At 38.9% G+C, this 27,533-nt stretch overlaps 1 protein-coding gene across 1 annotated transcript in view; it reads left to right on the top strand.

Annotated features, from left to right (window-relative positions):
- The window catches only part of LOC126267745 (synaptotagmin-5), a 216,273-nt gene extending 189,279 nt beyond the window's left edge, over window positions 1-26,994 (top strand). Inside the window, exons 9-11 of the mRNA XM_049973048.1 lie at window positions 7,341-7,458; window positions 12,229-12,383; window positions 20,494-26,994. Coding sequence (XP_049829005.1) covers window positions 7,341-7,458; window positions 12,229-12,383; window positions 20,494-20,649 — 429 coding nt within the window. The 3' untranslated portion in view covers window positions 20,650-26,994. The remainder of the gene's footprint in view (window positions 1-7,340; window positions 7,459-12,228; window positions 12,384-20,493) is intronic.
- Window positions 26,995-27,533: the final 539 nt, after the last annotated feature.

The following is a 27,533-nucleotide window of genomic DNA, read 5'->3' as shown; positions in this document are numbered from 1 at the left end:
GTTTGTCTGGCCTCTCAACAGATACCCCTCCGTTGTGGTTGCACCTACGGTACGGCTATCTGTATCGCTTTCATCATGGCAGAAAAAGACGATACGATTATTTATGATGAATGTGCGAACGTCTTGTCTCACGTTGCGGACGACCTGGCCGACTGAGAATAAGTTATTGGATATCAAAAAAATGAAAGTGAAGCAGAATCGTTGGGACATAGTGAAATACGTCGAACAAGAATTCGGCGAAGGCTACGTTTGCCAACTGATTCGGACGAATCAGACGAAGACGACAGACTATAATTTACTGAGGACCAATAATAATATATTCGAAGTATCTCCGGGTCCACACATATTTCCCGAAGATACCCAGTGCGTCGTGGATGTCGTAGAATTATATACTGGGTTCGATCTATCTGAATACTTTACCAACGAAACGAACAAGTATTACAGTCAAAATTGCAATAGAAGGAAACTGAATTTAAAAAGTGTGAAATTTGCCGACGTTATAGGACCCGAACTTAGAAAATGGTTTGGGCTTGCTATCCTTATGGGAACTGTAAAAAATGCTAGGATCGATGATTATTGGGCAACGAATCCGCCGATAGTCACACCGGTATTTCGCAAAACGATGTCCCGCAACCGATTCAGACAAATATTATCATTTTTACATTTTTCCGACAACAATAAACCAGATAATGCCGACCGGCCTTTGAAAGTGCAATTCGTAACTGATTAGTTTACCAAAAAGTTTAAAGAAGCGTTTAATCTAAGTCTAAACATCTCAATTGATGAAAGGAATGATACCGTGACGTGGAAAGTTAAATTTTAAAGTTTACAATCCGTCAAAAATTACGGAATATGGCATACTCATTCGAGTGCTGTGTGATACGAGTACGGGATACATTTCTTCATTCAAGATACATTCCGGCCCTGCACAACCTTTAGCAAAAGCTGTGATGGAACTATTGACACCTTCTTATGGAAAGTGGCATCACCTCTACATGGATAATTATTGCAACAGTGTAAGACTTGCACAGAAGTTACTTGAAAAGAAAATGCAAGTTTGTGGAACGATACGGCAAAATAGAGGATTTCCGGAAAAATTAAAGCTCGCAAAAGTCAATGTGTTAGAAGCTTTTCGTCAACGGAAAGGTGACAAGCGGCCGGCGACAATCCAAGTAATCGGAATTAGTGCTGCCGGCGCCAAGTGAATAAAATTTTACGATACGTGCGGACGGCAAAGTGTTAATATTTACAAAAAATGTTTCGAACGGCACTCCCCCTCCAGCGGGTGGCATTTTCCCTACAACGCCTTCCCCAATAAACCCCAGCACTACCGCTCTCCCCATATCTACCGGTCACGATATTCTGCGCGGACTCCAGCTCGAATAATAAAAGAGGAGGTACTGAATCGAACCAAATAAATCTGCAACACAGCTTGACTAAGAGAAGGCATCAAAAAAGAATGGCTCTGAGCACTATGGGATTTAACATCTGAGGTCATCAGTCCCCTAGAACTTAGAACTACTTAAACCTAACTAACCTAAGGACATCACACACAACGATGCCCGAGTCAGGATTCGAACCTGCGACCGTAGCGGTCGCGCGGTTCCGGACTGAAGCACCTAGAACCGCTCGGTCACACCGGCCGGCCAGAAGGTATCGGTTGATAGGACGCATTCTGAGGCATCAAGCAACCAACAGTTTGGTAATGGAAGGAAGTGTCGGGATAAAAATTGTAGAGGGCTCGGATACAGTAAGCAGGTTCAAAAGTATGTAGGTTGCAGTAGCTACACAGAGGTGAAGAATCATGCACAGGATAGACTGGCTTACAGTGCTGCATCAGATCAGGCTTTGGACTAAAGATCGCAACAACAACTGTGACAACTTACGAAATGTGAGAGGAGTCACTCAAAACAAGTGACACAATATCATGTTTTTGAACAACAACGCTCGGTCACACCCTCCCCCAACAGAATGTGAATTGTTACGCCACCTCAAATGGGGAAATTTTTGACACTCACCCTACAATCCAGATTTTGTACCGTGTGATTTCTACTTCTTCATGCAAATGGAAAAATGACTTTACTCTCAACTATTTTAACTCTGATGAAAAACTTCCAGAAGGTGTCCTGGACTGGATGGAACATCAGAAGGTTGAATTTTGTTCAAAAGGCCATAATAAATACTAAAAGCTGAATGGTGAATGCGTGGTGAAGTACTACAATTTTTTAAGAGTTCTGTAAGATATTTGCTGTGGCATCCGTCACACAGCATGCCGACTGAGGTAAGAAAGAAGGAAGATTAGTGTTTAATTTTCCCATCAATGACGAGCTCATTTCAGATGGGGCAAGAACTCACATTGGGCAGAATGGGGCAGGAAATCGATTGTGGCCGTCTCAAAGGAAATGTACCAATGAACCAAAACATTACGACCACCATCCACCCGCGAAGTTTTAACCGGCGACTATACCTCCTCCTGTGCAGTTTAAAAATTCCTGCAGGGCGGATCTTGCTGCAGAAGACAGGAGTTGCACGCAACAGCATGGAGAGCACCAATAACAACGCCAAAAGCTCCCTTCGACTGACGTCCCACATTCAGAGAGCTGTAAGAAACTGAACAGCTGAGTGGAACAAAACCACAACCGTAACTTCTCACTGAAACAAGCAGGCAGAACAGACTGAAACTCGCCCTTACATCCACAGCGGACTACGTCGTGGTAATGAGTGTGGCTGGAGCCGAAGGAATTCTGTGTTACAACTTCCCCCACGGTAAATCCGATGTTCATCAGGGCACTCATTCATGGAATTCCCCAATCTCATACCAATAGAGAGACTGAAGAAGAGATGGGAGAAAAAGGTTTCATCGCCACTGTAGTCGACCGTCAAAAGCTTCCTGGGAAGAACAAAGTCACTCCTATAGTGGTGGCTGTTCTTGCGGATACTGAAGACCACCAGAAAAATGCTACAGATGACTACTTTGCCACTTAGTAGTCAAAGTAGAGAGCTGCGCGCCACCAGGGCCCCGACGCAATGCTGCCAATGCAAGGATTTTGTTGCAGGCACCTCTACATTGTTCCATACTGCCAAGGTGCAGAGAAGGCCACGATAGTAGGCTACAGCCCCCTCCACAAAGTCGCACCTTCGAAGTATGCCAACTGTGGTGGCCCACAACCCGATAACTACAGGGGTCTCAGCTTCAGAAAGGTGGCAGTCGACGCATGAGAGCTCTACTACCATTACAGGAGGACAAGAAAGCGGCAACCGCCGTCAAGAGATGCAGCGACGTGGCACCACAGACTCCACAACGAAGAGAAAGCCCTATGAAACAACCTTTTGTTCGAGTCAGGCCTGGCACCCTCATATTTGACGTCAACATGGGTCACACCAGAAAATACAAGTCATCAGTACACGGCGAGCCACACTGCGGAGTGTACTGGGCCCATGAAAATACAGGCCCCACAATGAACTTGTGACGTTGCACTAGTCGCCTTGTCCATCATACTTCGTGAATGCTCAGCTCCATGCAGTCACCAGCATGACACGGCGAACCACACTGCGGAGTGTACTGGGCCCATGAGAAATACAGGCCCCACAACGAACTTGTGACGTTGCACTAGTCGCCTTGTCCATCATACTTCGTGAATGCTCAGCTTCATGAGAGTCCCACAGGAAATAAATATGTCAATGAGAGGTACCCACTAAGTCTTAACTTCGTTGTGCGCTGTTGACAGGTTGCATAGATTCAAACACACAGTTAAGAATTTTTAAACTCGTCTGAAATAGTTACTTACTGCCCACTAGAGACGGCTACTGGCACTCATAAGACCTGCTGCCACATGCTGTGACGCACATACTACAGCCTGTCTTTATCGTGGGTCTCGACTAGAGTTGTGTGACGTCAGACCACTGGTAAAACCCAATAAATACAATGAGCAGCGCATTGGCCCGCGGCGTAATATCCTGACGCCACATCACTATTGTAAGCCCTCCCAAGGGCTCTATCATAGGTCAACAAAGCTCTCAAAAACGCTCCTGATTCCAGCAATCAGGGCAGCAATCAGCAGCACACAACAAACCCGTGATACTTCACAATCAGCTTATGTCAACGAATAGGCCAATTCGCAATTTCAACATGGACCGCCAACAGACACGCCCACCTGTTGGAATTCAGCCATTTTCGACACGAGAAGGAAATAGACCTCTGCTTGATCACAGAAACACATCTCAAGCCTGGTTTCCGTGCCATTGTTGCCAATTATTCACGCTACAGCAATGACAATCTTACAGCGGCAGGTGGCACTGCGACATACGATTTGCCCCAAAACTCGCATTGACACTAAGTTGCACCTACGGCGGCTGTGCTCATGATGGAGGCCATGGCAGTGGACATGAGTGTCACAGCCAACTGTGACGTTCATGTCAGTGTACTGGCCACCTCGAGGACATCTAGACACAGAAGATTTGCGAGAAATTCTGGAATTCAGCCATTTTCGACACGAGAAGGAAATAGACCTCTGCTTGATCACAGAAACACATCTCAAGCCTGGTCTCCGTGCCATTGTTGCCAATTATTCACGCTACAGCAATGACAATCTTACAGCGGCAGGTGGCACTGCGACATACGATACGCCCCAAAACTCGCATTGACACTAAGTTGCACCTACGGCGGCTGTGTTCATGACGGAGGCCATGGCAGTGGACATGAGTGTCGCAGCGAACTGTGACGTTCATGTCAGTGTACTGGCCACCTCGAGGACATCTAGACACAGAAGATTTGCGAGAAATTCTGCGACGTCCAGGTAAACAAATTGTGGCTTGCGATTATAGTGTGAAACACACGGCCTGCAATTCCAGAACGAAGAATAACAGTGAACGCCTCCTCCTTCACGTACTTAACATACAGTATATCCATATTACGGCAACAGACCGATATGTACGTGACATGGAAACAGTCAAAGCGTTCCGTGACTTCATTTTAGCTGACGTAATTTACACACTCCCGCAGTCCAGATTCGCAAAATCCATTCGTAGTGTTTAACATCTTCCCAAGACAATATTATGATCTGGCAACAACTGGGGGACTGCCGAAACACTGGGCGGACTGCCGAGAGCAAAGGCATTCCACTGGCCATTCCAACGTGGAAGGAGTGCCACATTTGCAGCTCCAAGTGCGTTGCGCGTTCTTATGAGCATTGCTGCATTTTTGTCATGCAAACGTGATATATTTTAGTAAAGTGAGGTGTACAGCAGACTCAGTTTTTAAAGGATGAAGGAATCATAAATTCGTTATTTAGAATCTTAAATAAATCAAAATTCAAAATGACTTCTATAACCACATAAAACGTTTTGGAAAAACATTGCCACTGTAATGAGAATTATTCTGCTGGTTTTAGTGTATACAAAAAAGAACACAAAACAAATGTTACAATACCTAAGCGTGTATATCGTGTTGGAAACGTGCTGCGCTGTAAATAAATAAGACATGCAAGAAAGTTAGTATCCAAGATGAGAAATCTTATGAAATTTATTTCACGACGCTTTGTATAAGAAGTAGGCAAGTCACAAGTAACGATGTTCTAGCAGAATTACACTAAAGATGTACGCACAGCACCATTAATCTATTAGTAAAGAGTATATACCTGGTCTCGAAGGTTTTCTGCTTTTTTTTTTTAATCACTAAGTTAAAAACTGGAAACAGAGCTTTAGGCTTGATTTCTTTGTAATGTGTGAAACTGCAAAGCACGATTCAGAATAACACTGAGTCAAAAGAAGACCTCGTAATATAACTACAAGGAAGCAAATGAAGTTTGCACTACATCTATGATTAGAATAGCCAACAGAAAAATCATCAATTTCCAACAACTTAATCGTTAGTTCAACTCATATAAGAAAACCGCGCTGAGTTTGCTGAGATATGCTTTGAGTGCTTGAGTATAGGGCATGAGAGAGAAGGGAAATGTTGATATAGGCAGGACTGGTTCGACAACCTCTTTCCACACAAGCGACCTGTCATTTGGACCCCCTCCTGCCCCATTTTCCTAGCACACTTTCACCCTTGTCAGTTTTCGCTACTAATTGTGAAGCGCACTGTATACAACTCTTGCGCCTGGGAATCCCTGGCACACATTCAGTAAGCGGCCGCTACTACACTGAGGAGCCAAAGAAACTGGCACACCTGCCAAATATCGTGGAGAGTCCCCGCAAACACGCAGAAGTGCCGTAACACGACGTGGGATGGACTCAACTAATGCCTCAAGTAGTACTGGAGGGAACTGACACCATGAGTCCTGCAGGGCTGTCCATAAATCCGTAAGAGTACGAGGAGGTGGAGATCTCTTCTGAACAGCATGTTGCAAGACATCCTAGATGTGCTCAATAATGTTCATGTCTGTGGAGTTCAGTGGCCAGTGGAAGTGTTTAAACTCAGAGGAGTGTTCTTGCAGCCACTCTGTAGCAATTCCGTACGTGCGGGGCGTCTAATTGTCCTGCTAGAATTGCCCAAATTCGCCAGGAGGCACAATGGACATGAATGGATGCAGGTGATCAGACAGGATGTGTACGTACGTGTCATCTCTCAGAGTCGTGTCTAGATGTATCATGGGTCCCATATCACTCCAACTGCACATGCCCACACTATTACAGAGCCTCCACCAGCTTGAACAGTCTCTGCTCACATGCAGGATCCATGAATTCATGAGGTTGTATCCATAGCCATACACGTCCATCCACTAGGTACAATTTGAAACGAGACTCGTCCAACCAGTTAACATGTTTACAATTCACCAAGAGTCCAATTTCGGTGTTGATTGGCCCAGGCGAAGCGTAAAGCTTTGTGTTGTGCAGTCATCTAGGGTACACAAGTGACCTTTGGCTCCGAAAGCCCATATCAATTATGTATCGTTGAATGTTTCGCACTTGTTGATGGCCCGCATTGAAATCTGCAGCAATTTGCGGAAGGGTTGCTATTCTGTCATGTTCTTGCAGAATCTTTATCTGGCCGCAACGGTGTTGGAGATGTGATGTTATACTGGATTCCTGATACTCACAGTACACTCATGAAATGGTTATACGGAAAAATACCCACTTCATCGCTACCTCGGAGATGTGCCCCATCGCACATGCGCCGACTATAACACCATGTTCAGACTCACTTAAATCTTGATAAGCTGCCATTGTAGAAGCAGTAGCTGACACTTGTTGTCTTATATAGGTGTTGCCAACCGCAACGCCGTATTCTGCCTGTTTACATATCTCTGAATTTGAATACGCTTGCCATACCAGGTTCTTTGACGCTTCTGTGTAGTACTGTAATTATCCACGGGCTAATTTTCCGTACTCGACAGGCGGAGCTGGGTGAGGTGATGGTGTCGCTGTCCTTCCTGCCATCTGCAGAGCGCCTCACAGTCGTCGTGCTGAAGGCTCGCAACCTCAGAATCATCGACGACACCCGGGCGTCCTCTGGTAATCCCAGTACATAAATAATCACTACATTTCCATTGTCATTATCCTACTGGAATTCCTTAGGCTCGTTTAAGTAAAGTTCTAAACATTATTTACATGCTGGCAAAATATTTTTCAACAATATACATGACACAAGGGTATTACATCAAAATAAGTTTAAAATAGTGATGGAGACATGGCTGAAAGAAAAAGCACTCTGTAGCACAAATGAATTTATATATGATGAAAAGGAAGATAATCTTTTATTGTAAATATGATTGTAACAACAAAATTGTAGCTTGTGGCACACAACATAACATGCAGTGTATGTAATCTGTGTTGCAACAAAGTTAACTATTTGATGAGTACAAGATAAGCAATATCTTGCAATAATATTTATATACAGTATGTTAATAATTGTATAATGATGTATCTCCTGTGTATGCTTTATATAACACAAGAGTTGTTCACAGATTCCTAAGTCAGTTCAATTCAGTTCATAGCAAAGGAGGCTAATTACATCCTCGAGCCAACTCCGTACACTGGATGTGTAGGTGTGCAGGTATTCTCATTATCAATGTAATTCAGTCGCATAAGTAGTTGGGATAACAAACAGAATGAATTATTTCGCAACATGTCACAGGCAACCGAGTATTTCTGCCATCAAAATACTGAAAAAACTCTGTTTAAGTACAACAGTAGAATTTGGACTCACCCTGTATTTCCTCTCTGTCAGACGTTAGCTGACTGAAATTCAAAATCATACACTGTTGTCAGTTCACACAAAAATGATGTTTTTTTTAGAAATATTATGTTTATACTTTGCACAACTGTATCATGGATGTTGCATCCTGATTATTTGACAAGTGTTCACAAGAAATACTAGAGGGTTTTCTCTGGACGCAGAGCATATTGCTCAGTGGATGACACTGCCAAATTTTTCAATCCACTGCATCATTAATATCACAAATGGACCAAATTTACTCTAATTCTGACGTATTTAATAAACACCATAGACAACCTTAGACGAATTGAAGTATTAGAAAGTGAAATTGTGATTGTGCCTCCAATCTTGTAGAACAAAACTATCAAAATACCACTTTCAAGTATTGCCTAAAAGCCAATTCCTGTTCCTTCCCACTTTCTCCTGTTGTCAGCAACATTAATTTTCATTTCTTTCCAGTCATTACTTCCACAATAGACAATGCACATTAAACTCACATCCAAGAGCCGTCATTTTCGATTCTCAGTCTGGACGTCCATTGCTGATGTAGTTCTTTACTTAAAACAACAGTCGTTTGCTGCCACCTTCTTTTCCTAAACTGAGCTAATGATCTGCCTGTAATGACCTACCTGTTGATGCAGCTGTAAACACTAAATTTGCCTGTTCTGGTATGTATACAGGGTGGTCCTAAATTATATGTCAAAAATGTAACGGCAGGTAGAGGGGACCGAAATAAGAAAATGTCTTATAGGAACGTGTGTGCAGTAATACTGCCTTGAGTTGGTGGATTCCTGATGACTGCAGCATCTAGAAGCACTTCAGTGGCTTTGTTTCCTGCACGGATTTCGAGCAGCATACATCGTTTCACCAATGCAGAGCTGGCCGCCAAGCATTTCATGTCTGGGGCTGCATAAGGAAATAGATTATCTGCTCAAAGGACATAAAGTGAGTGATTCACTGATAGGAATCAGCCGGATAACCGAACATTCAAATGTCTTCATCAGGAGTTATGCATGAGTGGATCATTTTATGCTTCCAGGGGTGGAACTGGCAGTGGAAGATACAGCCAAACTCTTGCAGTCGATGAAGGATATTGAAAACAGTAGAGGATAATCCTTCAACAAGCTCGAGAGCTGTAGGATGTGCATTGTGTGTGTGCCATCAAAATGTTTTGAGGAATTTACAAGAAGACAGAATGCATTCATAGAATTCACAGAAAGTGCAAGCAATGACCCCTGATGATTGTCTTCCATATTTCAACTTTTCTCGTTGGTATCTACAGCAGACTGCAGACTATGAAACCTTCCCTCCAGATGTTTTATCTACTGATGAGGCTACCTTTACATGATAGAATATGTTGAACATCCTTAATTGTGACCTGTGGGCTCATGGCGACCCACATGACTCAATAGGACATGCCTGCCAAGAAAAGTTTTCCATTAATACTTGTGCACAACAACTTAATAGGACCGTACATTCTACCTAGTCGTTTAACTGGTCACGCATACAACAACTTCCTACAGGAGGTCTTACCTGAACATCTGGCAATATTCCTCTAGCTGTCTGCAGACAAATGTGGTTCCAACATGATGGAGCCCCAGCTCACTTCAGTCGAAACATCAGGAATCACCTGGACTCTGTCTATGGCCAGCAGTAGATAGCAGTCTCATTCTCTTGATTTAACCTGCATGAATTTTCTCTTGTGGGGTCATATGGAAAGCCTGGTGTACGAGAGACGTGTCATATCTGAAGATCTAGTTGCTCAAGTGTCTGTTGCTGCTGGACACATGATCAGCATGCCTGATGTCTTTTCTAATGTACGCCAATCCATGCGCCATCACTTTGAATCATGTATCACTAGTGGCTGCTCTTTCGACCACCTCTTGGAAACTATTAATAAATTTCTGATGTCATATGCCTTTTCAGTTTCCTGTGAATTGTACTGCTGAACAAGCTAGTGCTGTAATGTGTCATTACTGTACACACATTCCTATATGAAATCTGCTGATTTAGGTCCCCACCACCTACCTTTACATTTTTGACATACAGTTTAGGACCATCCTGTATACGAATGTCGATGTACCATAGAAAATTTTCGAGCACCCAATTTTCACAAATGATAAAAAAAATTGTGCGTCCTTCTTAAACACAGTTATTAATTCTTTATTTACCTGATGTCGCTATGCAACACCACAGTTTTTCAAGTCAATTACATAGTCAACTAGCGAAATCATAGCAGAACTATGATGGTTCCCATTACATACTGATTTATGACACCCAATTTGGGTAGTCGCTCCTGAAAACCATTTGTTCTTCACTATCTGCACCAATAAGAAGTTTTTAAGTCCTTTTGCATGTATTCTGCGTTGCATAATTTTTTTTATTATTTATGGCGATACTTGTCCAAAATTCAATTTGTTTTAGGCAATCAGACTTATCTGTTTCATATTATTTCACAATTTTTGTAGTCAATAAGAAATCCATGTGTAATTCTAGTCCATAACCACAGAAAACTGCAGGAACGATAATGCCCTTTGTGTGGACCAAGGCATCATGGACACTGAATGCTGAATATTTGATAAGTACTGCTTTAGATATTCACAATAAATACTAGAGACGCTTCTCTGCTAAACAATTATAGTAGTGTATTCTTCTGCAGGATAGTCAGTTTATGGTTTGATATTTGATTGTGGTGCATTTTGTATAATTTGAGAAAATATTACTTCCTCTTTCTGACTTTTAGTTAATTTTGCTTCTCTGTTTTGTAGTTTATGGTGAAATAAATTGCATCTTCATTAAATTCAAATCATGTGTCAACTACATAACAACATCCTTCATTTTTTCAATTTTCAGATGTTTTTGGGTATGTAGTGCATAATGCAATGCTGTGTTGTCTCCCCTGGACACAGACATGTTGAACGTAGGGAGAGGCAGCCCTACTCAGAAGTGCGAGGAGTGCACTGCACTAGGGTAGTACACAGTCGAGCACAGGGATAAGTAGTAATTTGTACTCAAAAGCTCTTGCCAGGATTACTTGTTTTATTTCACAGATAAACATGGGCAACAGATCCATTTTGAATGAGTGACTGGCTTCCAAACATTTGAGGCTCACATTTTATTCAGCCCTCCATTACGCTGAATTGAAGTTTGTGACATTGTCAACAATTTTGCAAAAAGTGAAGCTTTGGTAGTAAAATCTCTGTAAATACTTTTATTATTTTCAAAACTGAATGACTGATTAATTGTTTTTGATTTTTATGTGTGCCAATAAACAAATGTTTTTTAATTATAAATAGATAAATAAAATTAATATCCTAATGGAGTATTGAATATCAGGGCTAAATTGTGATGGCCTAGCAGGTAGAGCAGTAGACTCCAGTCCCTGAGGTCCAGTTCAATCCTACATAGTGGTGGGGACTTTTCCTCATTCCAATATATCCAGGATGCCCCAGGTCCACTAAGTCTGCTATCAAGTGCATACTGGGATCTTTCTCAGAGGTAAAAGGTAGCCACGGCAATGAGCCCACCACCCTCCCCCTCCTTGTATCACAGTGATGAAATACTGCACTCTACCAGCAGTCAGGGCAATAGCCCAGTCACAGGCTGTGTGCCACAGACTTTACTTTTTCTGTTTAGTCCTGGATTAAGTAGTCAACCTAACTTCAACATCAGATGGAGGCTCATAGGTAGATCTCTCATTCCACTGGCAGATGAGCTGGGGCTGTCTCTGGATGTAGGTTACATATTGCCCTTTCTGCTCATGGCATAATGTTGGGTGCAAGAATCAGATCATACTATAACAGAATAGTTTGGGAAAAGCAAACTCAAAATTGGGAACTAATGTTCCAGGTTACAAACAAATGCCTCAGTGTACATAAAAACACCAACAGGAAGCTTTTAATATGTAGGCATCCCTTTCATGGAAGGGTAATCAGGAGCACTGACCTGTGTTGACTTGGGCAGCCTTTGAGACTGTCTTACCACTTAAGACACATCTCCCATGGGGAGAATGTTGGAAGTATTGTCTTGCTGTTACTCACTTGTTGTTCACTTCCACCTGCCAACAGACCCCTTTGTGAAAGTGGCACTGGTGCAAGGTGGCAAGCGTGTCAAGAAGAAGAAGACGGGTGTCCACCGGAACACAGTGAACCCTGTGTTCAACGAGGCACTCACTTTTGACGTCAGTCGAGAGGCACTTTCACGAAGCAGTCTTGAGATCCAGGTAGGCACAAATTCCTAACCACTGGTTCTGTGACCAGTTCTCCTCTAGACATTATATTGATTTATAATCCCACATCTGTGTACAAATACTATTTCTTGGAATTTCCTCACTGATACTTGCTAATTTTGTATCACAGCCATTAAGCTTTGATTCAAGGTTAGGTTCAAATTCACAATCTCATCTACATTGACATTTACAATCTGCACAGTTGTACATTTCTGAATATTTAAAGCAAGTTCCAACCCTTCAACCACTTTGAAATCTTTCATGATCTCACTGAATACATGTGCAGATGTTTCCCTGTATTTCATTATACATAACTGCATCACTTGTGAAAAGTCTGAGGTTAGTATTAATATTGTTTGCAAGGTCATTAACATACAATTTTTACACAAGGATTACAAACACACTTCCTAGGGGCTCATCTTAAGTTACTTCTAAATCTCTTGATGACTCTCCATCCTAGTTAATATGCTGCATTCTCTCTAATAATAAATCCTCAGCCCAGTCACAAATTTTGCTTGATACCTCTTATGGCCATACTTCTGATAAGTGAAGACCTCCATAAAACCAGTCAAATTAAAAGTGGGGAGGTGATGGCTAGTTAGATTCTAACAGGAGGAGGGAGGGGGCAGGGTGTAGGACTAATGACCTTCTCCATGCAAACCAGCATTGATTCCAAACTAGGAGTCTTTCAAAAATCAATTTACACTTTTTCACGTGAAATCATGTAAGCCATGGATCAAAGCAGTCAGGTAGCTGCACTATTTCTTCACTTCTGAAATGCATCTGAATCAGTCTGTTCTGTCAAAGCCTCTTCATTTCTGCAGAACTACTGCAACTTACATCCATCTGAACCTGTGTACTCTACTCAAACCATCGTCTTCCTCTACAATTTTTACCCCCAACAGTTCCTTCCATTACCAAATTGGCTGTTCCTTGATGTCTCAGGATGTGTCCTCTCATCCAGTATCTTCCTTTGATCAAGCTGTGCCCTAAATTTCCTCTTTCCTCAGTTCCATTCAGTACTTCCTCAGTAGTTATTTGAATATCCATCCAGCATTCATGTTTCTTATGTAGCATCACATTTCAAAAGCTTTTATTCTTTTCTTCTGTGAACTGCTTATCATCCATGTTTCACTTTTGTGCAAGGCAATGCTATATACAAATACCTTTGAAAAAGCTTTTGAACATTTAAATTTATATTCATAGTTAACAAATTCCTTTTTTCCAGAAATATTTTCCTTGCTGTTATCACCCTGCACTTTATATCCTCTCCTCTGTGGTCATCATCAGTAATTTTGTTCCCAAATAACAATATTCACCTACTTCTAGAGCCTCATGTCTTATTTTCTAACTCAATTCTCTAAGCATCACCTGATTAATTTGACTACATTCCATTACTGTTTCTTTAAGACATTATCTGCTCACCTTGATTCATCTTCCGAGTCCTCTGCTACCTTTGACTGCATCACGGTGTCATTGGTGAACCTCAAGTTTTTTATTTCTTCTCCCTGAATTATAATTTCTTTTTCACATTTTTTCTCTTTGATATCCTTTATTGCTTGCTCAGTATAGTGAGTGAATAACATTATGGCTGCTTCCTTTTCAGGAAATACTGTACATCCCTTCAAAATCATTTGTCCCAAATTTCTAGAAGTACAAGTGTCATGTAGTTGTTTTAAGAACTGTAATGGCAAGAGACTCTCACAACTTCAGTAGCCTCAAAACTTACACAAAAATAAATTGAAATGAGAATTTACCTTCATTAAATTTCACTTAGCGCTACTATTACAAAAACAGGGCTACAGTCTATAGGCATGTAAGCCTGTTAATGAGAGTAATGCTGTTTATTTCAGTCACATGGATCTATTTTCAAGAACCCACTTTTTCAGACACACTTTATAAGATTGTGTGGGGTGGGGTGTTTCAGTTTCTGTCTTGCTTTCTTGTGTTTCATGGGTCCTACATGTGTACTCGTGAAATGTGTCAGTTTGTTTGTTGCTAGCATGTATGATCAGGCTGTGAATGAGTCCCATTACCGGGCTGAAATGTTCTCTCCAGGTGGTCAGGACAGATGCCGTCATGCGGTGAAGAAACTGAAAGGAATACTGTATTAAACATAATCTGTAATTTTCTAGAATTCCTTGCCATTTTTACACTGTTTTATTCTCCAAAAATGAGCTGAGGAAATTTATAAATTCATATAATTGTATAAAAGTGTACTGTGACACTTTCACTCAAAAATATTTTTGGTTTAATTAGATTAGATTAGTACTTGTTCCATAGATTATAAATACAACACATCATAACAATGTGGAACATGTCAGTTTAACAAAAGTTCTTTATATATCATAACTCAACATTTTTAAATAATTGTGATTACTAATTTATATCTCAAAATTCAGTAGGAGTTGTCTTTCAGAAATTCTTTTAATTTGTTTTTAAATACTGGTTCACTATCTGTCAGACTTTTGTTGCTATTTGGTAAGTGACAAAAGACTTTTGTGGCAGGATAATTCACCCTTTTCTGTGCCAAATTTAGATTTAACATAGAATAGTGAAGATCAGTCTTTCTGTTGGTGTTGTAGCTATGTGTATTACTATTGTTTTTGAATTTGGATGGGTTATTAATAACAAATTTCATATATATTTAGAAGCTAATGTAAATATCCTTGTTTCTGTAAATAAATATCTTGCAATATTGTCTTGGGCAGGCTCCAGCTTTCATTCTGATAACACACATTTGTGTAATGCATACCTTTCTCCTTAATGATAAAACTACCCCAAATATGATGCCACATGAAAGGACTGAATAAAAATAGGCATAAAAAGCTAATTTACTGATATGTTTATCACCAAAATTTGCAATAATCCTAATGGCATAAGTAGCTGAACTCAGACATTTCAGTAGATCATCAATGTATTTCTTCCAATTCAATCTCTCATTAATGCACACGCCCAAAAAATTTGGAATATTCTGCCTTAGCTACAGAATTTTGTTGAAACTGTTTATCATACTCTATATTTATTAATGCTGTTATGCCATTTACTGTACAGACCTGTGTACACTGTGTTTCATTGAAATTTAATGGGAGTCCATTTGCAGAGAACCACTTAACAATTTTCTGAAAGACATTACTTACACTTTCCTCAGCTAATTCTTGTTTGCTAGGTGTGATGATTATACCTGCACCATCATCAAAAACAATGAGCTTTCCATCTTTGTGAATATAGAGTGGCAAGTTATTAATATATTTTATGAACAATAAGGGACCCACAGCATTTTCTGTTGAAAAGTCTTTCTGAAAACAAAATTGATACTTTGTTAGTGCTTTATTTTTAGAAGTATGTGAAGCTAATCTAGAATGCATTACTTTTTCAAGAATTTTGGATAACGCTGTCAGAAGTGAGACTGGGCAGTAGTTGTTGGTATCAGACCTATATCCCTTTTTATGCAATTGCTTAACAATAGAATATTTCAGTCTATCAGGAAATATTCCCCATTTCAGGGAGTTATTACATATGCAGCTGAGAATGCAACTTAACTGTTGGGAACAAGCTTCTAGTACTCTATTGGGATTGCCATCAATTCCAATTTAGGAAGGGGGTTGTGGGTGACACACATGAGCTATGACCCACCACTGTGTAGATTCATATCTGTTTAAGGTATGTTTCGGTGGCTCACATTTCATCTTCTGCACTGGAGTCATCCTCAGAGGCTATAAATGTGTATCTATTTTATTTTCCAAGCTGTAGTCTCTGTGGATGTCCCCTGCATTATGAGAACTGTTAAGGACTGAAATACATAATGCTCCTAAAACATAAATAACCAATGATCAAAATACTACCTGCAAAAATCTGCATTGTTTCCTCTCCCTATTTTGAAATACACTAGTCCTCTTCCTTCTGCAGTGTCTGACTCTCTTAAGTGCCATCATATCACAGTCAGTTAGCAATCTTGTTTATTCAATTATTATAGATTTCAGTAATCAGTCAGTACTGCCTTCATTTATAGTATACTATCAGTAATAAAATTAATTCTCCTCTACCCTATACTTAATATGGAACAAGAGTTCCACAGATCACTAAGTGTTGCAGTTACGAATCTGCATCAAGTAACTACTGATAAGTGCTGTAGCAGGTGGTAACTGCAACAGCAGCATAGCAAACCACTTATCTAGAGAAAATATTCTGTGGTTATCCTGCACAACTGGACAGGAGGACACTGCAAAAATCAGCTGTAGTTTGATAATTTGCAGAGCTACAAGGCATCATCTGATTGACAACTAGTATTGTCTAACAGATGTCAAAAGCATTTGCTTGTGTAATTTACAGTGTCCTGCTATAGAAGCTAAAATAAAATGGGATCATAAATCTTGCTAGTATGCAACTGTTTTTCTGTCTGTTGAACTAAAGTGATGCAGAGTTTCACATTAAGAAACTCAGGAGCTGTGCACAACGAAAGAGTATTTTTAGAATGAGAAATAATCACAGACCCACATCCTTTTGCCTTTCCCTCTCCTTCCCTCTTTCCTGATGAAGCAACCGTTGGCTGCGAAAGCTTGAATTTTGTGTGTATGTTTGTGTGTCTATCGATCTGCCAGTGCTTTCGTTTGGTAAGTCACATCATCTTTGTTTTTAGATGTATTTTTCCCACGTGGAATGTTTCCCTCTATTATATTCATACAAATAATCACATTGGGTATACCACAGGGAGTGACACTTGGTCTGCTTTTGTTCTTATACAGTGGTTTGTTTTAACTTGAGACAAAATTTGTTAAGGGAGTCTGTCTGTGCTACTAAGGCACATCCTAACCACCCCTCCTGCATGGGAGGGGTCAACTTTCTGTATTCAAATGGGAACTTTCCACCCCCACCCCTTTTTACTGCATGTTTGGATTCTGTGCTGACAATACATACAGTGTACTCAAACCACTGTTTTCCATTCATCATACATGGTGCTGTAATCGACAAATATCAAGATGACAGTTTTTGCAATTAAGAACTGACACATTTAATTCTACATTTAACTTACAATGTAAATGTAAACCTTTGTGTTCTAATGCTTGATATGTATGTGCAAAATTTACATTAATGTTGTAAATATGGTTGTACAACATCGTTAGCTGTTTCAATATCTGATTAGAAACTACATTTAGAATGAGCTAGGAATGACAATGTGGATGTAATAGCTTTCTGTGCCTATCAGGATGCTTGATACTGATTTCTTGCATTTCGCTTGATTTCGCAGGGCCCCTTGCCTCTCACCATGTGGTTGCTTGATTTTGAACACTTGTTACTATCATCTCATGAATATTTTACCTTATTACAGTGACTGTGGTTGGTATTCTGCTGGTAGCCAGATAGCGAGCAGCACAAGAGTTACAGTGGTTGAGCAGAAACAAAAAATGAAACCAGTCACCTGTATGGGTGGGTCAGACGGTGGCCACCAAAATCAAGCATTCTGGTGGCTTGGGGACACACCACAATCAACCCCATGAGGAACAGAGAAATATATTACAATATAAGTAGTTTATTTCCCAGAAATGTCAATGTCTAGCGTGCAAATGCACATTCACATAGTAAATGAAATATAGAACTAAAAGCACCAGTTCTTAATTACAAAAATAGGCAACTTGATATTTGTTGGTTACAGTGCCATCTAAGGTAAATAGAATGGTTTGAGTAAAATGCATATATTTTTTGTACAGAATCAAAATATGCAATAAAAATGTGAAGGGGCCTCCCATTTCAACATACTACGTTCACCCTGCCCATACAGCAGGAATAGTTAGGAGGTGCCATTTGTACCACAGACAGATGTCCCCTTTACAAATATTAACTTTTGACCTAGAGCATTTTTTGTACCATGCATTATTTTTTAGATAATTAGTTGTCTCAAGTTAAAACAAACTGTCTACATTTCTAAATTATCTGCCATCATATATCCAAGAGGCAGAAACAGTTCACTTTGCTAATAATGCAAGTATTACAATAAAATATAATGGAGAAATTTTGACACTTAAAAAAGTAAACAATATTTTTCAATAATAAAAACTGTTACATTGCAAATGGACCATCAGAAAAGTTTGATGGAACACAGTTTGGTATTGCACAGGGCCTGAGCACTCCATTATAAATATTGCACGAGAGTAAATCAATGAATGAAACAGAATACTCTAACTCTTGGCTGTTTACACAGGTAAGAACCTAATGTCGAAGTCACATTTACAGATTCCTGGCGAGGTTGGGGATTTTCTCTGCCCAGGGACTGGGTGTTTGTGTTGTCCTCATCATTCGATCATCACTCATGAAAGTGGTAAGACTGGACTGTATTCAGATTGAGAATGTGTACGAGTGCTGATTACCACGCAGTTGAGTGCCCCACAAACCAAACATCATAATCCTCATCATCACCTTTCACAACATACTGTAAAAAAGTTTGCAGGTAACACAGAACATTGAAACATAAGTAACACTCTGTGACTGCAAAGAGTTACATTTGTTTCCACAAATGTAGGAGGAAATCACAAAAATAAATATAAACCAAAATTTTGAGTGTTTCATATTAGCCTATCAGAAGTGGAGCATGTGATATGGTGCCACTAAAACATGACAAAACATCTTCATCCAAAGGAATTATATCAGAACTTGTAATATGCTTGAAATGTCCAAAATAGTTGCCAGCTTTTGCACATTCAAATAATGTCAATACAAAGTGATCACCCTGAACAGCAACCCAAAACATACATTGAGGTGACAAAAGTCCTGGGATACCTCCTAATATCATGTCGGCCCTCCTTTTTCCCAGAGCAGTGCAGCAACTTGACAAGGCTGGACTCAACAAGTCATTGGAAGTTCCCTACAGAAATACTGAACTATACTGTCTCTGTAGCTGTCCTTGACTGGGAACGTGTTGCCAGTGCAGGATTTTGTGCACAAACTGAGCTCTCAATTACATCCCATAAATGTGTGATGGGATTGATGTCAGGCAACCTGGGTGGCCATATCATTAACTCAAGACAGTCCAGAATTGTGGCCTGGTGACATGGTGCATCATTGTTTGGGAACATGAATAGCTGAAAATGATGTCCAAGCAGCCGAACAAAATCATTATCAGTCAGTAATCGGTTCAGTTGGATCAAAGGATCCAGCTCATTACATGTAAACACAATCTCCACCATATGGAGCCAACACCAGTTACACAGTGCCTTGCTGACAATGTGGGTCTCTACAGCTTCTGGGAACTGTGCCACACTCAAAACCCACCATCAGCTCTTACCAACTGAAATTGGGACTCATCTGACCCAGCCATGGTTTTCCAGTCATCTAGGGTCCAACTGATACTGTCATGAGCCCTGGAGAGGTGCCACAGGTGATGTCGCACTGTTAGCAAAGGCACTTGCCAGTCACCTGCTGTCATAGCCCATTAAGACCACGTTTTACCACATTGTCTTAATAGATATATTTGTCATATATCCCTCATTCTTTTCTGGGGTTATTTCATGCAGTGCTGCTTGTCCATTAGCATTCACAACTCTACACATATGCTGCTGCTCTCAGTTGTTAAGTGAAGGCCCTCAAACACTGCACTGCCTGTGGTGAGAGGTAATGCCTGAAATTTGGTATTCTCAGCACAGACTTGAACCAATCTTGTAGACTACCATACAGCCAGAAGAGCAGTGTGCTAACCACATGACATTCCATATCCGCATGCAGTGATGCCTGTGGGCTGACAAAGACACAGCGGCCAGTCGATGCCTTTGGGCCTTCACAGCCTGTTAGGGCAGAGTTTAGTTTTTTAGCACACACTTGAAGCTGTGGATCTCCAAACACTGAATTCCCTAAAAGTTTCTGAAACAGAATCTCATATGCATCTAGCTCTAACTACCATTCTGTGATCAGAGTCTGTTAATTCCCATCCTGTGGCCATGATCACATCATGAGAAACCTTTTCACATAAATCACCTAAGTGCAAATGATAGTTCCAACAATGCGCTGCCCTTTTGTACCCCGAGTACGTGATACTACTGCCATCTGTATATGTGCATATTACTACCCCATGACTTTTGTCATCTCAGTTAATGTAATAAACGTTTGTCTTCAGGTGCTGCATGACAGCCTACTGGGCCCTAGTGAGCTGCTTGGACGTGTATTGCTGGGCAGTGACTGTGGATCCCTCACGGACCGCGCCTTCTTCTCTGAGGCAGTTGCTAGCAAGACAGCAACAGCACGCTGGCTGCAGCTTAGTGAACCTCAATGAGCCTGAGAACTGAGACACACTAGTATGGCATGAAGAGAGCCCACAGCCCAGAAGAGAACAGATACCAAAGATCCCGTGACAATGTCACCTGTGGGCTTTGTCAAAGTTAATTAATTGTAGGAAATGAGACAGGCTTGTGCCAACCAAGAAAGGGAAGTTCATAAAATTTTTGATGACCAGCTCCTTCCAATGTGTTTTGTGACTAGGTCTGCATTTTGTTCCACCCTAATGTTGTGATTGCACTCATCCAACAATATGTCTGTGATTGAAACAATACACTTTCAACTGGTTACACAACCTCCAGCTATATTCCAGGATGTTTAAGGACAAGACCCGCATCTCCAAGGAACTTTATATCATTTCTGAAAGTTATATTGATTGATAATTGTGAGTTGATAATAGATCAATTAAGTCCTTTAAGATGCATCAAGATAAAGAACATCCTTCTTTTCATATAAATAGCTTTGAAAACAGAACATGAGATTCACTGAATTAAACATTTGTTTTGGTTTTGTTTTGCACTGTCCCTGTTAACTGAAACTGTTCATTTGAGGTGTTATTTACCTTCCAATTTCTCTCATGGTTTCTCCGGCATTATTGACTAGGAACACATGGGTGCAAAAATAAATTGCACTACTCCACTGCAAATTGTTGTTGTTGAGGAAAATTTGGTTTCTTTACTTTCTTGCATGCCTTTTATGGTAGTGGATAACAGAAAATATTGCTAAATATAGCATTTCAGTAAATCTAATAAAATTTACATTGGTCAACATTTAGTCACATAAATGACATCAGACACGGACCTACGACTGGGAAATAAGCTGTAAATATATTCATTGTATGTGCTAAAGAAATCCATGTGGTAATAAAATTGAAATAAATATGAAATTTACATGGTAAAGACTACAGACTATGTATGAAGACTCATTCTGACTGAATATACCGGTTGTAGACTCATATAATGCACCAACAGTTGTGTATTATTATTATTATTATTATCATATCTGCTACTGCTTGCATTTGCCTCTTCAGGTGGTCAGTTCACCTGCAGAGGCATGAGTATACCACAGCTGATGAACATGAGCAGTGGGTTGGACCTGCCATTCATCATCATTTACACCCTTCTCCCAAGTCTTCTCACACGGCTGGTTGTATGCAGTGAACAAAACCATAGCCACAGCACTTATCACAAGCAACCAATTTGAACAGCCCTTTCTGTGGATTCCCCTAAGCATTCTCCTTTACAAAAGTAACATCATAAAGCAATAAAACCCTACTAAATATTGAAAATCATGTTGTATCACTGTCATCTAATATGACAGTCTTCATTATTACTACCAGTCTCAGTTCTTACTGATCATCCTAAGGCACAGGAAGTTTTATAATTACAATATCTTTGTGATACATGTATGGGGTTCCATTTTGCTCTATGTATAATCCATAAAATGAACTGAAGAACAGAACTCCGTATGTATAATTTAAAAATTGTTCTAAAGATCCAGTATATCAATTTTGTTACATTCCATCCTGGATTTTCCATTGTCTGATTAGTATAATAGTATGCCACATATAATTTCTGGAGGTCTGTAAATTGTTGGAACAATATCACTGGTAGATCTCTGAACCATGACTGTCTAGTTGTGACATTCTCCCAGCATGTGTTGTATGTTTTGTAGGGTTAGACTATTGATGTGTTGGACCTTCTGAACAGCATTTGGATTCTACATAATGCCATTTGTGATCCAGTTTGTGTTTTGGTGCTATATTGAATGAGATGGAATCCCATGTACATATTCACACAGATTTTGTAATAGAAAAATTTCCTGTACAAGATTAAGATAAGTAACAATCAAAAATTGTACCAATAAAAAAAGACCATTTGGCAGTGGTACACGATTCTTGACAAACATGTGCAAACTGAAAATATTGCAGGAGCTGTTATTAAAAAGTGATAAGTTGCTAATGCTACAAAACTGTGCTGACCACACTTCAAAGTCCCTTCTTTCAATTGATACACCTATTTACTTAAGAAACTAAATAGTGTTTACTGACAAAAATTGTGACATTAAGGCTGATGGTTTTCCTTATCTGTTCAGGACCTTTCAAATTGCCATTATGTTCTTTTATTTTGATGAACTCTTTTAAAGAGCCCAAATCTTCTCTACCTTATTCTTTCAATTGCCCCAAACTCATTCACTCCCCCCCCCTCTCTCTCTCTCCCCCTCCCCTCCCTCTCTCCCTTGCACTCTAAGACAATTAAGATTTATGAATAGTATGTTCTTTGTATTTTCACATTAACATACATAAGAGTTGTAAATAATTAATCCTCTGCTATAACTACATACAGGATGGCCACAGAGCTCATCTAAAGCAATCAGTATTATATGAGTTTCCAACTATGTTATTTCATACCATTGAATAATTCCATAATGAATATATTGTCAGTTGCAAATATATGTTCTTTGACACATACAATGTTTTTTCTCCTGTTTAACTTTAATTTATGTGCTACAAGAACTATGAGTATCTTCTATTATGTCAGATATGAGATACAAATATCTATACAATGTGTACAATAACTGGTCATAGATGAACTATTTTATTCATTTATTGTTTCTTATGACTGTACCATATTGTCATTAACTAGTAATTTAGACTGTATGTGATACTTTGCTTTTTACCACTGTAAGACATAAACTGAGGAATTTTGTGTAGGGACGCTCAACATCTATACTTGTATGTAAGGTCATTTATCATGAACACTAGGAGAATAAACTTTTTAAATAATAATATAAATTTATGTCATGAATTCAGTTTTTTCATACACAAAAAATTAATGGTACCAGCACATGTCATTCTGCTTGTTACACAATAAGTCTTCCAATTGGGTTATGGAATGACTGAAACAGCAGACCAGAAATATGAAAAAGTGACAAAATATGGCCTCACATTTTCCTTTAATATTTCAGTTTATTGGTTTCATGTTTTACATTTTACTGAGACTGATGTACATAGTTGTTCTAGCAAACTATTCATAGATTAGTCATTCAGTGTGTTTTAGTGGTGAAATTTGCTATGAAGAAAGCGTATACTATATTTATTTTCATTTGACTATAAAAATTATAAATTGCATTCAGAAAGCTTTGTAGTCACAGGCAACTACCCAGAGCAAAGTGTACTCTTACAGCACCCTTCTACAGAGAGGTGAATCACATCATTAACATTGTTGCATGGAAAACAAGAAATATGTTCAAATACATTCACAGTGACACTAAATGATCTACACTATTTTCATTGCAGAATATGCTTTAGTTAACTGAATTAAAATTTTATTCTTCACGGTTTTCAACATACATTGTAATGTTTTCATAGAGATGGCACAATATGAATGTCAGCAGAAGGAATCTTGATTTGTGACAGTATGCAAAGGTGTGCTGTATCAATATCTCTGATGAAAAATAAGTGTTAACATAATGTTTTAAGATGTCTACATTAAAAAAAGTTCCTCTGAAAGATCACAGTACTCTTTTTTTTACAAAATATATAAGGGACATTCAGTAATCCAGTAACTAAACAGACAAAGTGATGTAGGGAAAAAACTGTATATTTTTACAAGAGACTTCTACTGTTTCTGAACATAATACCCACCAATACTAATACATGTGCCCCAATGATGAACAAGTTTTTTTTCCACCTGATGCAAATAAATCTTTGTCTTTTTTTCTGAGCCACTTTCCTACAAATTGTTTGACCTCCTCATAGTTACTGAACTTTTTCCCATATAATTCCTCCTTGAGTGGACCAAACAAATTAAAATTCAAACTAGACAAATCTTGGTTGTAGGGAGAATGAGGTAGTATCTCCAAATCCATTTTTTCAATGGTTTTCTTGGGTCAGCTGGGCAGTGTGAGGGGGGGGGGGGGTATTCTTATGTAGCAATATCATGCCTTTTCTTTGAGATATGCAATGTTTTTCTCTCATTGCTGCCTTTACTTTGTTTCTCACTATGTCTGAATAGTAGGCACTATTTATTGTATGCTGATTTTCCAAATAATTACAAAAGACAACACCTTGGGCATCCGAAAATGGTCAACATGACTTTTCCCATTGATTCTTGCATTCAAAATTTCTTTCAGACAGGTGAGCTGGTGTGTTTCCATTCCATGCTTTGTGTTTTGGACTCTGATTAAAAATTGTAACCCAAGTTTCATCACAAATTAAAATTTTGTTTAGAAAAGGGTCACCTTTTGCTTCATAGTATTCTTCAAGTCTTTACACACTTTGAGTCTTGTTACCGTACACTGCTGCATTCACTCTACCAGAACCCATCTTGCACTTGTTTTCCTGTGCTTAAGATTCCTACTGATAATGTTATTAACTGTGCCCACACTTACTGCAACTGTTTTTGCTATATGTTCAAATGTAACATGTTGGCCTTCATGAATAACATTATCAGTGCAGGTAGCAAGTGAAGGAATTGACATCTCAAATTGCTGGCCTGGATGCTGTTCATCAGTTACTAAGGTCTGACTCTTTTTTAACTGCTCTACCCACTTATAGAAACTTCCACAGCTCATACAACTTTCATCATACTGTAAAATCATTCAAGAAAAATATTTTAATCCATTTTTCACATTCAGAAAGCAAAAACCAGATCAATGAATGCTGATCAACTAATGTGGAAATCTAAAGAAGACAAACCATCATTAAATGCAATATTAAGTTTATAAACAAAACTACTTTTAATCCAGCAGCTTCCCTCAACTCTACCCAGCAATGCTGACCCGAAGTCATGAAAGTACAATTACTGAGAGTCCCTCTCTCCCCTCAAAACTGACTGCAGAATATATAATATCCTCAAAATCTGTATGTTTGCTTACTCAATGTAGCATTACTGCACTTGCAACTCCAATCATAATCACCATTTTCATGGAAATGATATAATTATTACTTTTATTGCTTCTCTGCCCTATCCTTATTTATTATACTCCTATAAAAAGAAAACAATTGCTTGTTTGGAACATCTCTGCCTCTAGTGCATAATTTCTATGCAGTTTCAGTTTTGTCTTCTGTACAGCTTAACATTTACATCCTCTTACTTTTTCTGTATTGTTTGTTTGTTTCTATTCCCTATTTTAGCCCTTTAACTCCACACAAATTATTCAAACCATTAAAAACTAACTATGGCAAGTCATCTGCAATTCATTCCTTAACATCACTACCAGATTCTGACACACAAAAAATTACATCCCTAAAAATATGTAATTGAATACTGTTCACACTGCAACAAAAAAGGCTCATTTAGTGCAATGTAAGATTGAATTAAGTGGTAAGTATGAAATCAGGATCATTTAATCAGGAATTAACACTTAAATAAATTTGTATAAAAAATCTGTATTTACCTTAATAAACCACAGAAATTTAAGAGACAGCAACATTTTAAGGTTCATGGAAACTTCTTGTTTTCCAGCAGTCAGTGTTTAAAATGAGGTCAGTGGGCAAAGTAGAAATTGTCAACAGTTACAAGGGTCCACTGTGGTCTTGCTGTTTCTTCAGGTCCTTTCTTGCCCCAAGTAACAGAATATTTATTTATTTGTATTTTATTCTTACAATATATTTTTCTTTTTCTCTTTGTCAGCAAGCAAAAGAACCACTGTTCTGCAAGCTCAAAATCACTTAAATAGTTCATATCAGCTTCTTCAATGATATGGTACCAAACCTCTCTCCAATAAGAACCAGTTTGTCATTTATTTGGTTGTTCATGTTATCTAAAACTGTAACCTGAAATGAACGTGACAAATTATTACTAATACACTGTACTTGAATTAACCTTCAGTGCTTGGATTTATTATTTGTGAGTGTCAGCAGTACATCTCTTTGCAGGGATCAAAAATATTAAGATAGTTGCCAGTGATATTTTCATGCTATTATAAACCAAAGAAGTCAAAAACGTGTTACATATTTGTTTATAAAAAAAAAAAGAAAAATGAAAAAAAGAAACAATCTTTGTGACTTTCTCTTTAGTACACTTCAGGCAGCTGCCAGCTACTTGATAACTGATTAAATGTCTGTTGAATGTACTTATTTTATATTTATAGATCTATTAAAGAACTGAAATTAACACCAAATGTATTTACAATGAAATAAGATACGCAACTGCACCTAATAACCCTTTTAAAATGTTGAACCATTTCTAAATGTGAAGCTAAATGTGTCTATAATGCATCTGCATAGTTATCTATATACAGTCAGATACTGTATGTGTTATGTATTCTATATTTTTAAGTGTTTATTATAAAATTTGTGTCCAACATATTGAAATAAACTATTTTCAAAGCAACTAAACAAGTTCCATTTTTCATATATGAACTTTGTGATTAAAAGATAACCAAATAAAATTGTCAACAATCAACAAAGGGTGGAAAAACTTGGTTCCAAGGTCCTTTCTCTTCCCTGTGAAATGTCGACAATACTTTTTTTTCACTTACCACATAGACAAGTATGGCGAATATGATGCATTAGAGAAGAATATGTGTACATTTGTACTTGATAATCCACCTTATAATGTGTGGTGGACTATACAGATAAATACAAAATTGTCAAAAATGTGTTACAACAAGAACTATCATTTTCCAATATTTGAAATGTTGTCAGTCACACATTAATTCAGACACAAATGAAAGTTCCCAACCTTATCAGTAGCCTGTATATCAAACCTTCTTAATCACAATGAACTGAGTATCTTTTATAAGCAGTCCAGTTAGAACTACTGCACATAAAATGTTCTAAACTGGAACCTATACTGTTGTCACAACATCAAAATGAATGTTTTATTTAAGCTTATAATGTCAATAAATATTAAACAATATAGAAACCAGTGGTAT

The sequence above is a fragment of the Schistocerca gregaria genome, chromosome 4 (assembly GCF_023897955.1).
Source record: "Schistocerca gregaria isolate iqSchGreg1 chromosome 4, iqSchGreg1.2, whole genome shotgun sequence".
Classification (NCBI taxonomy): domain Eukaryota; kingdom Metazoa; phylum Arthropoda; class Insecta; order Orthoptera; family Acrididae; genus Schistocerca; species Schistocerca gregaria.
The sequence above is the reverse complement of the archived record's forward strand: the minus strand, read 5'-3'. Positions and strand labels throughout refer to the sequence as shown.